Here is a 16,330-nt window from a genome sequence, read left to right as displayed (position 1 = left end):
ATCTGTTTTAGAGTGTAGAATCAAAGTAATGTTGAACCGCAGATCGTTGACAAGACATAGTTATAGAAATTACACTTACTATTGGACTTGAAAAAAAACATCTTAATGTAAAACTTTGATTGATTGTTCAATAGCATAATTTCAGCGTAATTATGTATAAAGGATACATTTCACATCGGGTGAAATATGTCCTGACTATACTTAGCACCTAAAAACAAACCAAGAAAACCACAATCCTTTGGACTTCTTGTATTGAGGCACCAAAAAGGTCGGCTATCGCTGTGTGTGCAGAAAGCTTTGAGTTCCGAAGGCGCAGCCATGCCCATCAATCAGGGGATTGCTCCCTGCTTTGAACGCCTGTCTGTGCATTATTAAATATCCTCTAGGCCCCTTGTGACCCGCCCCACCCTGAGTGTCTGTCCTCCATGATCAGTATGGACAGGGATCGGCTGCATGTAGCCTGAAACCTTTCAATTCTAATTCTAGTTTAGTCTTAAAACAATTGATCTTCCCTGTGTTTAGAGAAGAAATACATTATTTGTTCCTACCGAGTAGGACAATAGTAAAAAAAAAAAACATGCAAACACCAGACTGAACGGCAGTGACACACAACTCAGTTATTACATAGACAAGAGTTCTTTCAAATAAAAATCTTTTATTTTGTCCATTAATAATAATTATAATTATAATAATAATGTCATCGTTTTCATTCCATCTAGACTCCACCATGCCACTTTCAGAACTGGAGTATTGTTTTTGGACCCGTCTGCCCGTCTGCCTGTCTGTCTCTCTGTTTGCGGGTGGCTGCACACAGGACAGACAGACAGACAGACAAGTTATGGATTCAGGACGGGGAGAGAGGAGAGTAAAGAGAGGGAGGGAAAGAGAGAGAGGGGTGGGCGAGGGAAACGTCGGTCTGCAAGCTAGAGTGACACTCCATTTCATTTTCCATGCTGATTCAGTCCAGTACAGGCACAGGGGAGAAGGGGGGGCGGGGTCTCTCTGGGGGGGGGTCCATCTGCTTGGTCATCACTTCACCACGGTGGGAAAGAAGGGGCCGGGGCGGAGAGACAGCTTCAAGCTTATTGGTGAGGCTACTCAATATGGGGACCAGGACAAACCAATCACAAACCGATAGAGAGTAGAAGGGTTTTGTGTGTGTGTGTGTGTGTGTGTGTGTGTGTGTGTGTGTGTGTGTGTGTGTGTGTGTGTGTGTGTGTGTGTGTGTGTGTGTGTGTGTGTGTGTGTGTGTGCGCACGTGCGTGATCGTGTGTTTGGTCAGCATAACTTTGAACCTCCACCACTGTACACTGGTCAAATGTTACCGTCACAGCCAGGTACAAAGAGCAGGTAATCATCACTCCTGTTCCTGTGAAAAGAAAAATAGTTTTAAGTAAATGACATTTGACCATCACATGTTTGACTGCAGGGTAAAACATCCGATGCTTAATGCTTTAACCAGCCCCTGAAATATATATTTCACCTGTGTTTCATCGGGCTGTAGTATTTCCAGTGGAAACAATATTGTTGTCAGAGTTGGACAGAGACTGCTCCTTCATCACCGGGTCTGCACCAAGAGAGGAAGACGAGGAAGAGGAGGAGGAGGAGGAAGAACAGAGGCAACCAGAATGCCCTTGAATTATTTCTGGCTTCGAGGAGAGGCTTAACACAAAATGTATTTATGCAAGTTGCATTTCTAATGGTTACAGTCCATCAATTATATCTGAAGTAAATGTCTGTGGGTCTACAAGTCCAATTTGTCCATTTAATCTTTATTTTTTGGCCCCGGCTCTAGAGTTCCGTATGAGCATGAGCCTGTTAAAGGAGACACACTATACCACCAGGTGTGAGTGTGATTGGCCTTACAAGCGGTTTCGAAAATCTGCCCCATATGACATCACTAGTGGGCGTGTGCAACTAGATCTGTGCTGGATAGATCAGTCTACCAGCCTACCCAGTGGACTGAAGTAAACGTTGCTCATCTACCCAGCACAGATCTAGGTGGACACGCCCACTAGTGATGTCACATGGGGCAGATTTTTGAAACGGCTTGTAAGGCCAATCACACCCACACCTGGTGGTGTAATATGTCTCCTTTAATGAAAAGGGGCCAGGTTATCTCAAATCGATCCAATTACAATCACCATCACTGCACTGAACGGTCATACTGCTTTACAGAGCCTAAAGTCGTTGGGTGGCCGGACTACAGACGAGGACGTCCATCCAACCGATCGTAGGTTATTAATAACAGGACGAAGGCGGCACATTTAACGTCTGACGGGGGTTAGAGACAGGGATCTGGCAGGGAGGGGGGGCGGGAGGCCAGGGGAATAGGCTTCATCAGCCCACAGCGGGGGGGGGGGGGGGGGGACAGAGAGAGGCCAAACCACGTCTAACTGCTGGGCCGTTAGCACAGCCCTCCTCCCCAGGCGGACTCCCTGCTCACAGAAGTAGGGGTGGTCCATGGCCTCGGCGGCCGTCAGCCGCTGCTGGTGGTCGTAGCGCAGCAGCTTGTCCAGCAGGTCCAGCACCTCGGGGCTCACCAGGTGCTGGTTCTCAGTCTGCACAAACTGCTGCCACTGCTTCTTGTTCTGCCTGCGGACGCACAACGGACACGCAACCTTTAGCGTTCAGACCGCTGCCACTGCTTCTTGTCCTGTCTGCGGACGCACAACCTTTAGCGTTCAGACCGCTGCCAGTGCTTCTTGTCCTGTCTGCGGACGCACAACGGATGCACAACGGACACACAACCTTTAGCGTTCAGACCGCTGCCAGTGCTTCTTGTCCGGTCTGCGGACGCACAACGGACACACAACCTTTAGCGTTCAGACCGCTGCCACTGCTTCTTGTCCTGTCTGCGGACGCACAACGGACACACAACCTTTAACGTTCAGACCGCTGCCAGTGCTTCTTGTCCGGTCTGCGAACGCACAACGGACACACAACCTTTAGCGTTCAGACCGCTGCCACTGCTTCTTGTCCTGTCTGCGGACGCACAACGGAAGCACAACACTTAACACTACTATTACACACACTAACAGCTTAACACTACTAATACACACACACTAACAGCTTAACACTATTACACACACACTAACAGCTTAAAGTTACTATTACACGCTAACAGCCACTCGACACTCGACGGGGGACATATGAAGGATACAACTGGATTTCTAAAAGGTTCTGCGTTTTACTCATTTCAGTTAGGTAGCAGCCCCCACTTTAATCCAAAGCAGGTTTACCCTACAGCGAATACGTTTTATCAAGGAGCGGGTGGGTCTTCCTTAGCTGCTCATTGATTCGTACAGACTGGGCGGATATTAGGCTCAAACCGGTGCAAGATAAAGAATAGAAGGTCAGAACTTGAAAATACATTGCGTTGCAACTTTTTGACGTCATCAGGGCTGTCCTGGTGGGGACGTGTTTAAAGGGTGAGCCAATGAGCAGGCCTTCACTTACTGTCCAAGCAGGTCTTTGAAACGCGGGTCCAGTTCAATGTGGTATTTCCGCAGGTAGCCGAACAGCTCTTCTGTGCCCAGGACTTTGGCGATACGCACCAGCTAAGGAGAGACAAAATTCTGCTGTTGGACAGCAGTGTGTGTTTGTGTGTGTGTGTGTGTGTGTGTGTGTGTGTGTGTGTGTGTGTGTGTGTGTGTGTGTGTGTGTGTGTGTGTGTGTGTGTGTGTGTGTGTGGAAAAACTTTCCCTTTTTCCACACCGAAGATGATGTAGTTGTGGAAAGTGTGATTCAATCTCACCGAAAAGATGAGGTGTGATCAGTTAGAATAATTCTGATCTGTAAGGATGAATATTGAATTCAAGATTGTACATGGGTAAGGCAGCAAAGTGAATGTGAGTGAGTGAGTGAGTGAGTGAGTGAGTGAGTGAGTGAGTGAGAGAGAGACAGAGACCTGGTCGTAGTTGTCTTGTCCATGGAAGAAGGGTTCCTTCTGAAAGATCATACTGGCCAGCATACACCCCAAGCTCCACATATCAAGGCTGTAGTCATACATCTGCACGGGACAGGGAACAGGTACTATATTATTATACTATATTACATCCAAATACTGCTGTACTGTGGGTGTACATCAGGGTTACCTGGTAGTCCACCAACAGCTCTGGGCCTTTGAAATACCTCGATGCCACCCTGACATTGTACTCCTGGGCGGGGTGATAGAACTCAGCCAAACCCCAGTCTATAAGACGCAGCTGTGGACACAGACCCCTGTTACTGTTCCATCGCCACTCAACATCCTCCTTTGAAACTCAAATACACAGCTAGAGATGGATCTTGAGCAGCCTCTATTGACGGGCCGGCCAGCTGTCGCCTTCTGTCCAGATTATGAAGTGGATGAGGTAGCTTTAAAAAAACGTCAATACGGGTCTGATTTCAACATTCTAACCGTCTTTCCTGGCATCTGTAAAACACCATTGATCAATGTCAGTTGATAAAATGACCGTGTTGTACAAAGTCTGCCGAAGAGCATTCAGTGTGCCTGTGCCACTGAAGTCATTTGGACCAAACATATTGGTAGGTGATGTTTTATTGAAGCCATCGTTACCATCTTTCATATGGTAACGATGGTTTCATCAACCAGACCGGTTTTGTCTTTTAAGATTGTTATGATTTATTTGTATTTATTTGTCCCTAAATCTAAAATTAAAAACAGCATCATTTAAATGAACAGCATACTGGCTGATAATTGGCAGGTTGATAATTTAGATTCAAATCCTGCTGCATTCGTTACAAATCTGCAGGAGTTGTGAAAACACAGATGCTCTAGAAGTTGCGGTTTAAGTTTTGCTTTTGCCAATTGTCTGCTTGGATGATTTTCCCCAGCAGCTGAATAACATCCTAGGCATGACACTACCAAGGAAACTCGACCACAGACAGACGCCTACCTTTCTCATTTGGTGGTCGATCATGACATTGTGTGGCTTAACGTCTCGGTGCATTATACCCATACTGTGGCAGTAGTCCAGTGCCTACAAACAAACACACTTTGGTAAACATGCAAAGTTGTCATGTGGCCAATTCATTTATTCCAATTAAAAACTTTATATGCTAAATTGGAGCTTATCTGATGTTAACCACTGGTTATAAGATAGTGGTCATAACAGTATAACAAGGAATTGCTAGGTGTATTTTAGCCAATGAATTACAAATACACACAGATAAGGAATAGAACGAGACACTGACTGCCTCGTTTCAAACTCTTGCGAGTAGAATAATGTAACTCAGCCTGCATTTATTGACTACCACTTAGCCTAGACTAGAGTACCTAAGCATACATTACTACGTGCCAATGTCTTCAAAGGGAAGTGATTAAGAATGTGTTTTAATATTATAATCTGTGTGCAATCAATCAGAATGAACTTCCTAAAGTAAGATAAATGCTACCAATGATATATAGCTATAAACACAGAATATGTGCACTTCCTGTGTATTCATTGGTACAATAGGTCTTAACTACATGCAACTCGAATCAGCCTCACCTTCAGCAGCTCATACATGTAGAAACGAATATCAAAATCTGTCAACTTCTGGTACAATTCCTGCAAGGAAGACACGGTCAAATGTCAGAACTCATTTTCTGAATCACCTTCCATCTCTTGCGAGTAGAATAATGTAACTGAGCCTGCATTTATTTACTGAAACACCTCCATAAGACCAGACAGACAAACTGGAGTGTCATTGCATTCAAATTCTCTCACTGGCACATTTTTGGCATTCTTTATCCAGAGCAGATGTGAACTAGGAAACACAGCGAGCTGCTAGACAGGAGCCGTTACAACGAGCTGAGCTTGGATGGAGACAGGACTCCGACTCACAGATGAACAGATGATTGTTGTACCTTGAAATCTGTGTTATTGATGCACTCGAAGACGAGAGCCGGAGTTCGGGACTGCAAGGCCGTCACAGGGAGATGATGTGAAGGTTAGGGCAGGATAGGAAGAGTCAAACAAACAAAAATCCATGATAACTTTTTTGAATTAAATCCAGCTCCTTATCAAAGATTAGTAGATGTTTGATATTGTTTCCTCATTAGAGACTTCGACGACAATTGTTTGTCTATTATTACTGAAGTCTATTCCGCCGAATGCCCACAGATACATTCTTGTTTAAAGTAGTGCTTGTAATCCCATCGTAAAAATGCATATCTATGCACATTTTCAAATTTAGAATCCATAAAGTGACTTCTGACTCCTTACCTTCTTTCATGCAGCGATAATTCTTTTTTTATCCATTACACTGAATGGCAGAAGGTTTCCATTAAATCTAGTGAGAGTTTTTAGTTGGTTTCCACCAAGTGACCTATGACCTACCACAGGGTCCTTGACTGTGGCCTTCCAGTGACCTATGACCTTTGACCTTTGACCTACCACAGGGTCCTTCACCGTGTCCACCAGGCGGATGATGTTGGTTCCCCCTCGCAGGTTCTCCAGGATCTTGATCTCCCGCTTAATCTTCTTCTTCTTCACGGGCTGAGCCAAAACAGAACGGACAATGTTCAATTAACGATAGGACCCATATTTAAACAGCCAGCACTGTCAACCATTTCTAACGAACACCACCACCACAACAACAACAACAACAACAACCACCCAGGCGAGTGTGTGCAGAGTACGGATGGCATGCTGGGGAACTGACAGTAAACACTGAGGTGAAACAAAAGTCAAAAGTCTCCTTGCCTGCACAGAGCATCCCCTTACAATTACACACGCACACACAAACCGCCCTACACACACACAAACCACCCTACACACACACAAACCGCCCTGTTAATGTGCTGACTCAACAGAGCCATGCACTAGTCTATCAGTCTCTCTCTCTCTCTCTCTCTCGCTCTCTTTCTGTCAAAGGCCAGCGCAGGGGAGTGGATGGTGTTTAAAATCAAGAAGGGACTCCACACATGCACAGGGTAAACAGAGCAACAGACAGCGGCAGTGGCTCTGAACACCGTCCTCCAGTGTAAGGAAGCCTAAACTCCTTCAATGGAACCAGCGGCAGCCAACAAAAACACACCAGATCGATATGTGGTGATTGCCCCTTTCTGCTGCTCCCCTTTTTCCAAGTCCAATAGTTTACAGGACCATTGACTAGAGCCCGAGCCGAGCTCTAACCCACCACCCTGCCCTTTGGGGCTCACCAGGTCTCCTCCAATAATCTCATGCACAGGTTCCTGAGCTCGGAGATCAACCAGTGAGGTGGCATTATTATCTAGGCCTACATAACCACGTCGCTGTGTGTGTGCGTGTGCGTGCGTGTGTCATCGTGGTTATACCGTAGTTCATGATGTTCATTTCTTTGAATGCAATGAGTTAAGCGGTTGTTCAAATGCTTTCCCTATCTTCCAGTGTAGAATGCGGGAAGGATGGATGGACTGATGAAATAAAGATAAATAGGATGTTTAACCTAGCTTTAAGAGGATAAATACAACAGAAATATGATTTTAAATAGGCAACCAACAATCCCAGGAAGGCAACTAAAGGAAGCCACTCTCCTGCCCCTGATTCAAGCGGCCTTCCTCCCATAATCACCTTGAGGATCTTGACAACCACCTTTTCGTTGTTAGTGATGTTGATGGCCTCAAACACCTCACTGTATTTCCCTCGGCCCAGTTTCCTCACCAGCTGGTAGTCTTCCTGGTTGCTGCATGGGTAGAGAGAGACACCGTGAAACAGAGACAGAGAGAGGTGCTGAAATGGTCTTTACAAGCAACGTGAAAAGCATGTCGTTTGTATACCAATATGTATGCATTGATATTTGCCAAAGAAATGAGAGGGCCACAAAGGGCATGTCTAAGTGTTATTAACTATCTATCTATCGATCTATAAAAGGATTAATAACATAAAGGTTCCTCGACGGTAGACTGCAAATAATTGAATGACATTTGACATCAAACTCAATACACTGACCACATTTCATAAAAGATACGCATGAGCAAATTAAACCATAACGTTAAAACACGGCTCACCTCCAACTTGGTACGTGAGCTTCGTAGTCCCAGTATTCCCGGCTCTTTAGTGTGTTAACGTCTGCGTAAACACGGGACTTACTGCCAGCTGCTGGACCCGGCATGATCAGATTCTTGAGCTTAGCTCGCTGTGACAGGACGGTGACTCCGGAGGTAGGGATGCCACCGAGAATTCCCCCAGTATAGGGGAATAAACAACAAGCCTATCGCCGTATAGATAACCAATGCTTTGCGCGTTTGTGGCAGGTCGAACAGATTCCTTTGCCTCACACGACTATACCGAAGGAGGAAGGCCAGAATGGGATGGAACTATAAGAGAAGCCTGTATGAAGGCTGCAAAAAAGGGTTTTTCGGATTGTCAATAGGCAAACGGAACCAGACAGGTTCCGAACCATAAACTGACTTGATTATAGAAGGCTGACGGTGTATTTAACTGGGGGTTTCATATGGACAGGTAGACATTTGGGGGTGTTGAGGTAGAATGCGGGAAACGTGCCTTGTTTCTATGTATTAAGTATACAACAATGTGGTTAAAATTAACCCCGAAAAGGGCACAGTTCAGTAGTTTCAGGGATGTACGATTAATCCAGATGCCATTGGTTAAACCCCCACCCACTCTCTGTATGGGCCTGAATGCTTAATAAAAGGGCCGGCTACGTTACCGAGTATTTTTCAAGTGGACGCTGAAATACAAAAAAAAGAATCCATCGGGAGTCAGGCAACGTTATCAACCCCGGTTTTCGATTGACAGATCAACCCTCTTCACGATCGGTAGATGGCGGCTGGAGAGGGGGTGGAGTACGTCAGATCGATGTTGTTAGCCAATGTAGCGACAAATGCTACCTCAGTACGAAAATGTCGCACCGAGGGGGAGCGTCCGGTGCTGTGCACCATCAGCGGATTGCGTCGCATGTGCAGCCGTACTGGAATGCACCTCCAACCCCCGGTAAGGCCCCGACAAAGGTCGGGATTTGGGGACTTTCTGCAGAGACCCCCCGGTCGAGACCGCGGACGGAGCAGCGGATTGCGATTGAAAACTAAGCCACCCGGATGTGATATACGTTGCCGGGGTGAATTTGTCTTATTTCATTTGGTCCCATATCCCCATATTACATGCGAAACAGCGCCATCAGTAGTACTGGCGATAGTGCATCGGTGGTTAGGAGCGGTAAGAGGGAAACTAAGGTGATCACATGCAGTAACTTTAACCTAACTGTTGTGAATAACTGTTTCCTTTCTTCTCTGAAAGGGGAAAGATTTGTGTCATGTGTTCAAATGCGTTTTGTTATTGGTGGTAACCCATCTGAGTCAAAGTTCATAAACCAGATGCCAAAAGTATTTGGCATATGGTTTTCTGAGCAGCATAACCAAAAACAATTTGTTCAATACTGGCCAGAAGAGGAAAATATCGGCATACTTTTGGACCAACATCCAAAGTTTTGTTGTGAACTTCTGACAGAAGGAAACATCATAAATATGGAGAACATTTACTGCAACACTTTAAATAATTAGCAGTCAGTTACATATTGGTCCATCAGTTAATTCAAATGTAATCTAGGTGTAGCAATCAGTCATCATTATAGTAGCTACTGCTGATATTTATTTGGGATGGATACTTCAATAAAAAACAACATATGACTTTATAAATGAAAAAGTTTTATTTGTTAGTGCTGTGTGTAATTGAATGCTACATACATACAGATAATCTTAGCATGAATGTACACATACTGTACGTCGCCACAATGTTTTAAACTTTTTTTTTCTCTTTTCTCATTTTTTTTTTAAACTACATCATTCACATAACTAGTACAATTGGAAAAAGCTATAGGAAGGAACGGCGCTTCATGAAGGAGAGGGGTGAGGGGGGGGGAGGGAGGAAGGGAGGGCGCACTGGTTCCCAGGGACAGAATACAGGAGCTAAAACAGCAAGCATGCAGAGGGCAGAAGGACACCAGGGCCTGAGGGGCCGGCACCGGGAGCTCTGAATTCATAAATTAAGAGAACAGGACAAAATCAAAGTTGGAGTTAGGGGGAGGGCTGAGGCCAACTTGTAGCTGCAGTCCATCAACAGGCCGAATTGGACTGTTTTTTTTGGGGGGGGTAAGATGAGTTTCATCTTTTTATAAAACACATAATTATCTTAATATAATTGAAGTGGCTCTGTAGCCCGTGCAGATCCGTGTCATGTTACTGGTTCTTATTCTCCTGTTGGGACCACTATGATCAACGTATTAGTGCCTGAGGTCATATGCAATACTAAAAATGAATCACGGCTGAACCCTAACAAGCCTCACAAAAACAAAAAAATACATAATAGGCAGGAACAATTCTTTGGTTTTGAGAATGCACGTGACGTATTCAATCCAGTTACTTTGTGATGCTTCCTGTATGCCAGCAGTGCACCCTTACTGTGAGTCTGGCCCCTAATGTCCAAATGCCAGTTAAACTTTTTGGGTACCGGTTGACCTTTCACATTTGGATCTGCCTCTATAAGTCCAGTGCATTGTTTTTTTTAGCCGATTTGACATCCCTGAAACACTCTGACACGGATCTACAGCCAGCCCAACCAATTGTGATCTTGTCGTTTAGTTTGATTTCAGCGCTCCCCTTTTGTTGTTGATAAAAACCGACCAGCTACCCCGGCACCCAGGTCTCTCCATCAAGAATATAGATTATTCATATTGTTTTAAAGAATATTAATTATGAAATTAATATAAAACACAAGTGTGAAAAACTTTTTTAAAGAAAGACACATACACAGTACTTCAACCCAGACCTTTGCCTGGCGCGTTGTTCTAAGCCAGTATGATCAAAGTGCAGAGAATGCTGTCTGTCCCGAACGTCATGGTGTCAGGTATTAGGACAGAACAAGGCAGAGGGAGTTCTCCAAACCAGGGACGAAGAGGCACCAGAGCCTCACATTAAGGCCCAAAGAAAAATAATCGCGTGATGTTGGATCCCCTAACCTCCTTTTTTCTTTTCATTTCCTTTTTTTCGAAAATAAAATACTGCACTCAAACCAGGTTTCAATACAACGCTCAAGAATAGGGTGTGTGTGGGGGTGTGCGTGTGTGTGTATATATTTATACACACACACACACATCCTCTCCCCCTCCCCCACACACGCACACACAGTCACCCACATACGTAACAGCTAGAACAGCCCCCATACTACATTTAACAATATGGCAGACTTTTGAACCAACCGGTGAATCAAGATTCTTGAGGAACGAACTAGAATCTCATTGCATTCAAAGAAATAAACATCATGAATTACGGTATAAACCACGACAACGGACAGATCAAGCACATGTTAAAAAAAACTATAAAAAAAAAAAACGAACATCAACAATAGATGGAGGTTTGTCTTGCAAAAAAAGGTTAGTGATAAAAAAGCAAACCTCAAAAGGGAAAATGGTTTATAGTTGTAGTCCTGACTTCACTACGTCCCGCTCACCCCTGTATAACAGTATTTCATATGTTTTTCTTTTTACTGCAGAAAATCTGCATCACCCCAGTAGTGCACTCTCTCGCACACTCTCACACTTACACACAGGGAACTCTTTGAGGTTCCCTATTGCATACCAATACGAGACTACAAAAAAAAAAAGCCAAAACAAAAGAATATTTGTTCAAACATCTCACACGGCTAAAAAGTAGCAGGGGTACAAAAACAGTCGTCATTGCAGAGTGGTTACTTTTCTTCTTTTTCTCTAAGAAAGACAAAAAGCGTGACACTTTCTAACTGAACTGGCAATTGTGCTCAAATGACGTCTGCATTATATACACAAGCTGAGAGAGCCACCGTAAAGGGCCGGCCACAAGAACGCCATCTCCAAGGAGTTGATATTTTTCAGAAACAGGGCAGCAGATGTCATGACACATATTACTCAAAGAGTCTATACAGAGGAATAGCGTTGGTATCAACGATGACGTGGGGGGGGGGGTCTTCTGTGTCTGTCTTTAACAACAATGTCCGCCCCTCGTTGAGTCTGCTTTTCGCGCGAATGGGACAGAGCTTTGAAACCGGCCCATTTTGGCTGCTTGGTTGCCAAAAGTCAATGTAGTATATAGTCTGTGTCAACAGCGACTACTGCTTCCACACTGTTGTTGGAATCATTTCATAATAGCATAGGCTACATCACATCCACACGGTTACAAAACGTAATACAAGGACCCACAAACACTGGTCGCATGAGAATCATACCGCTGTTTCTTCATACATAAAAAGGATAGAAACTCAAACCCTGGAGAGGATTTGGTAGGGGAGTGAGGATGGGGAGGAAAGCTAGGATGTCTGATGTGTTGCTGTCAAAATAAGAGTAGATTTCGTGTGCAGGTGTATTTACACCGAGTTGGGGAGGAGCTATGGAGCAAAGTAACGGTTCAGAACTTTGTTTCTACAGGGGCTGGGGGGGAAGGGGGTCCACATCCCAGAGACGGGGGGCAACAGACCGGTTTCCTCTGGAGGTAGTAACGAGCTGAAGAACAGTGATAGAGGGGCCAAAGGGAGGTTCATAAAAAAACACTCACATCAGTCAAGGGCTTATCAGGTTGGCCAGACCATAATGGGAAGGACACGCTGACAAAAGGTCCTGCATATTTCCCTTTAACAACCTTTACTGCCAATTAGTTATTTACAAAAGCTTTTTTTGGTTTCTGATGGGAGGTAATTGTGATTGAAGAGGAGTTTACTTACTATCTGGATATATGTGCTAGAAAAGTAGCGTGGCATGGGGATTAAATATATCTTTGCATCGCCCTGCTCTATGAAGTTTTTAAAAACTGATGCATTTGGCAGTAGTCTACAGACGGCGAACCTACAAATAACTAAATTCTGTCAGTGGTTGACTATCTAAAAATGTTATGCCAAGAAAGAGTCATAGAGGGATAAGCAAAGAAAATTGGTTCCTATGGTAGAAGATTGGCAGGGACCTGATACGGAACTTAGGGGACCGTTATATAGAGGAGAGGGGGTTGCCGGGGACAACGAGTTCAAGGGCGGTACAGTACTTCCGGATGTGTTTACATACAAAAAAAACAAAAAAGGAACACAGACAAAGACAACGCAAGCTAAATGCAAGAGGGCACTGGGTACCCCCCCCCCTCGGCGGTATGCTGCACTGTGTGGTCCTGCAGGGAGCCCAGGTCACTGTAACGTTCTCCGCACCACACGCACTTGAACTGGCCCTCACGGGAGTGAGTGGCCTGGTGCTTGGTCATGTGCTCCCGCTGCTTAAATCCCTTGTTGCAGTTGGCACACTTGTAGGGCTTCTCCCCGGTGTGGATGCGGCGGTGGCGGTTCAGGTCGGACACGTACTTGAAGCGCCGCTCGCATTCCGGACACTTGAGGGGCTTCTCGCGCGACGGGTCGCAGCGGTGCTGCACGAAGTCGGAGGAGGAGAGGAAGCGGCGGTCGCAGAGGGAGCACTTCAGGGGCTTCTCCTGGCAGTGGGAGTTCTGGTGGCGCTGCAGCGTCGAGCTCTTCTTGTAGCCCTTCCCGCACACGTCACACTTGTAGGGCTTGTCCGGCGAGGCCGACGAAGGCTCGCCGCACTTGTGCCGGAGCAGCTCTCCCGACTGACTGAACTCCTTCTGGCAGGAGGCGCACTTGAACAGGTTGTCCATGCCGTGCACATGCTGGTGGTAGAGCAGGTGCGAGGGCTGCATGAAGCCCTTGTCGCACAGGTTGCACTTGAAGGGCCGCACGGTGGGGTCCTTGTGAGTGCGCCGGTGGCGCACCAACGCGTACTGCTGCTTGAAGCTCATCTGGCACTCGTCACAGTGGAAGGGCCGCTCCTCCGAGTGCGCGCGCTCATGCTGCCGCAGGTCGGACGGGCGCTTGAAGCCCTTGCCGCAGGTGGCGCAGCGGAAGGGGCGGGCACCTTGCGGGTGGCAGGGGTGGTGGAGCAGCTCCGACGACTCCTTAAAGTGCAGCTCGCACAGGTTGCACTTGAACAGGTGCTCCCCGGAGTGGGCGTACATGTGGCGCACCAGGTGGGAGCGGTGCTTGAAGCTCTTCTCGCACACAGCGCACTTGAAGGGCCGCTCGTTGCTGTGCGTGCGCTGGTGGTGGGCCAGGTGCGACGACTGGCTGAAGGCCTTGTCGCACGTGTCGCACTTGAAGGGCTTCTCGCCCGTGTGCACGCGCTCGTGGCGGGTGAGCTCCGACAGATGCTTGAAGCCCTTCTGGCAGACGGAGCACTTGTACGGCCTGTCCCGGGCCGAGGGGAACGGCAGAATGGATGAACTGCTGCTGGCAGACGCCCTGTTACCGTGGGTGTGATGGGAGGAGCCTGAGGTGGTGGGCGTGGGGTTCCCGGAGGTACCGGGCCGGTAGGTCTTCTCGCAGATGGAGCACTTCATGGGGTTGGTGCTGTTATGGGAGGTGTGGTGCTGGGCCAGGGAGGTCAGCAGGGAGAAGCCCATCTTGCAGACGCCACACACAAAGGGTTTCTGCTCCACCTGCACACACTGGTGCTCCAGCAGGTCTGTGGCCTGGTGGAAGATCTTCATGCATTGGGTGCACTGGAACGACCGGTCCTGGCTGACCATGCATTGGTGCTCGTGTGGGTTGGCGAGGTGGGAGATGTCATGGCCGCAGGCGCCACACTTGTGGCCCCCCTCGTTGCCTACCTGCAGGGTGGGCTGCTGGGCCTGGGCCGGGTGCTGCTGCTGGCTGTGCTGGCCTCCTCCGTGCCCCCCGTGCTGCTGGCTGTGCTGGCCATGCTGCAGAGCCGGGGGGTCGGGCTGGAGAACGATACCGTACACGGCGCAGCCCAAAGCGTTCTCCGCGCCCGGAGGGATGGCATGGACGACTGGAGGGGGAGCAACAGTATGTTGCTGCCAGGCCTCGGTCATACGGGCCCGCGAGTAGGGATTCAGCTTGCCGGTTGTTGGGACCCAACTAGGGTGTGAATAAGACAGTTTGGACAGATTGACGGCTGCAGGTTGTGAGAAATTAACTGGGAAAGTTTTCACTGTTCATCAAATAGCACGAGGGCACCGGAAAAGGTCGCTGTTGACCTCGTTGCAAATGATTTCTTTAACTGTACAGAGGACCGGATGAAACAGTCCAGAGATCCTGGCTATCCTAGTTAAGATACAAATCCACCTCTTATGCGTCTTCAAAAGAAACCTGTATGGAAAAAACAAACACGGTGTTAGTTTCACAACAGATTTTGTACAGTGGATCAATTACTATACCATAAGTGACTATATTTTAATCCAGAGCTTTGTAATGCTGTTCAAATAGACCAAAGGGGAGTCTTAATTAATAAGTGTACAAATGACACGCGCGCGCACACACACACACACACACACTAAGCAGTAGTTCCTGAAACCGAGGGGATATCTTAAAGTTACCGTGTCCGCAACCAAAAAGGCGGGTAAAGCAAGCGACTACTCTTTCATATTATCCTTCGGAAACCAAATCTCCCTTTTGCATCCGTACCAATTAAATTTGACTTTTGCAATGACCCGCCGCTGCATTGGCCAATTAAAAAAAATCACAAAACATAATCGTATCTCAAAACAACAATACTTCACACGCTAATCACTAGCATCTACAAAAGCACAATTAATTATGCTAATATTCGATCAGCAACATAGTATTCCGTTCCACCCCTTTCGGCGCAAAAAAAATAAATATGTTCAATCATTCGGGTGGAAAAGTGGGAGGCATCATGTAAGCATCTCCGTTCTTTAGACAGAAGCAGGCGTTCATTGTAACCAGGTAGGGCTAACCGCTAGCCTAGCCTCGCTAACATCAGTCCGGCACAGAAAATGGCTATGGTTAGCATGCTAGCAAGCAGCGAACCAGAGTTACTGCTTGGTCAAATCTATCGACGTGTTAAAATATTGGATAGGAATCCTCATTTCATACAAGTCCATACTTATGTGCCCTTTGTGTTTATTTACACTGGGATTGCTTCAGTAGTCGTGGCTTCGTCGTTGATAGCTAGGCCCCAAAATACCTACCTTCTTCACATCCGCAGACGATTCTCCGATGCTCTCTTGTTTGAACGCTGGCTCCAGGGGCGATTTTTTTCCCCGAGATTTTGGTCAATAAAATTGGTGTGACTCCCATTCGATACTCCAACTACCCCCACAAACACTATACATGTACTCGTCTGCGTAATTCACAGCTAAGCCATTATTATTGTTGTGAAAAAGAGAACAATTTTTTAACAAATCGCTAGCTGGCTATCGGCTAGCTTGTGAGATCCTGCCCGAGCACGGGAACATGAATATCCGAAGAGCTAATTGGCATGCTCACAAACACACCCGGAACCCTGCTATCCAGGAGTTATCGGGTACCCTGGGATGGGAGATCAGTGCTTACAGAAAGTA

At 46.7% G+C, this 16,330-nt stretch overlaps 2 protein-coding genes across 2 annotated transcripts; both read right to left on the bottom strand.

The window, feature by feature from the left end:
• Window positions 1-677: 677 nt before the first annotated feature.
• On the bottom strand, window positions 678-9,010 carry csnk2a2b (casein kinase 2, alpha prime polypeptide b). The gene is made up of 12 exons (XM_079743320.1): window positions 7,979-9,010; window positions 7,542-7,653; window positions 6,384-6,485; window positions 5,855-5,905; window positions 5,496-5,555; window positions 4,902-4,985; window positions 4,098-4,208; window positions 3,911-4,012; window positions 3,460-3,560; window positions 2,447-2,595; window positions 1,484-1,567; window positions 678-1,369 (listed from the first exon to the last, which is right to left on the bottom strand). Exons 1-11 carry the CDS (start codon window positions 8,080-8,082, stop codon window positions 1,491-1,493), a joined length of 1,053 nt encoding a protein of 350 aa, XP_079599446.1. The 5' UTR covers window positions 8,083-9,010; the 3' UTR covers window positions 678-1,369; window positions 1,484-1,490.
• A 603-nt stretch (window positions 9,011-9,613) lies between these two features.
• znf319b (zinc finger protein 319b) lies at window positions 9,614-16,299 on the bottom strand. Its single transcript, XM_079743681.1, has 2 exons — window positions 15,959-16,299; window positions 9,614-15,116 (listed from the first exon to the last, which is right to left on the bottom strand). Exon 2 carries the CDS (start codon window positions 14,837-14,839, stop codon window positions 13,052-13,054), a length of 1,788 nt encoding a protein of 595 aa, XP_079599807.1. The 5' UTR covers window positions 14,840-15,116; window positions 15,959-16,299; the 3' UTR covers window positions 9,614-13,051.
• Window positions 16,300-16,330: the final 31 nt, after the last annotated feature.

The sequence above is a fragment of the Pollachius pollachius genome (genome assembly GCF_949987615.1).
Source record: "Pollachius pollachius genome assembly, chromosome: 9".
In the NCBI taxonomy this organism is placed as follows: Eukaryota; Metazoa; Chordata; class Actinopteri; order Gadiformes; family Gadidae; genus Pollachius; species Pollachius pollachius.
This window is presented reverse-complemented; position numbering and strand designations above follow the sequence as displayed.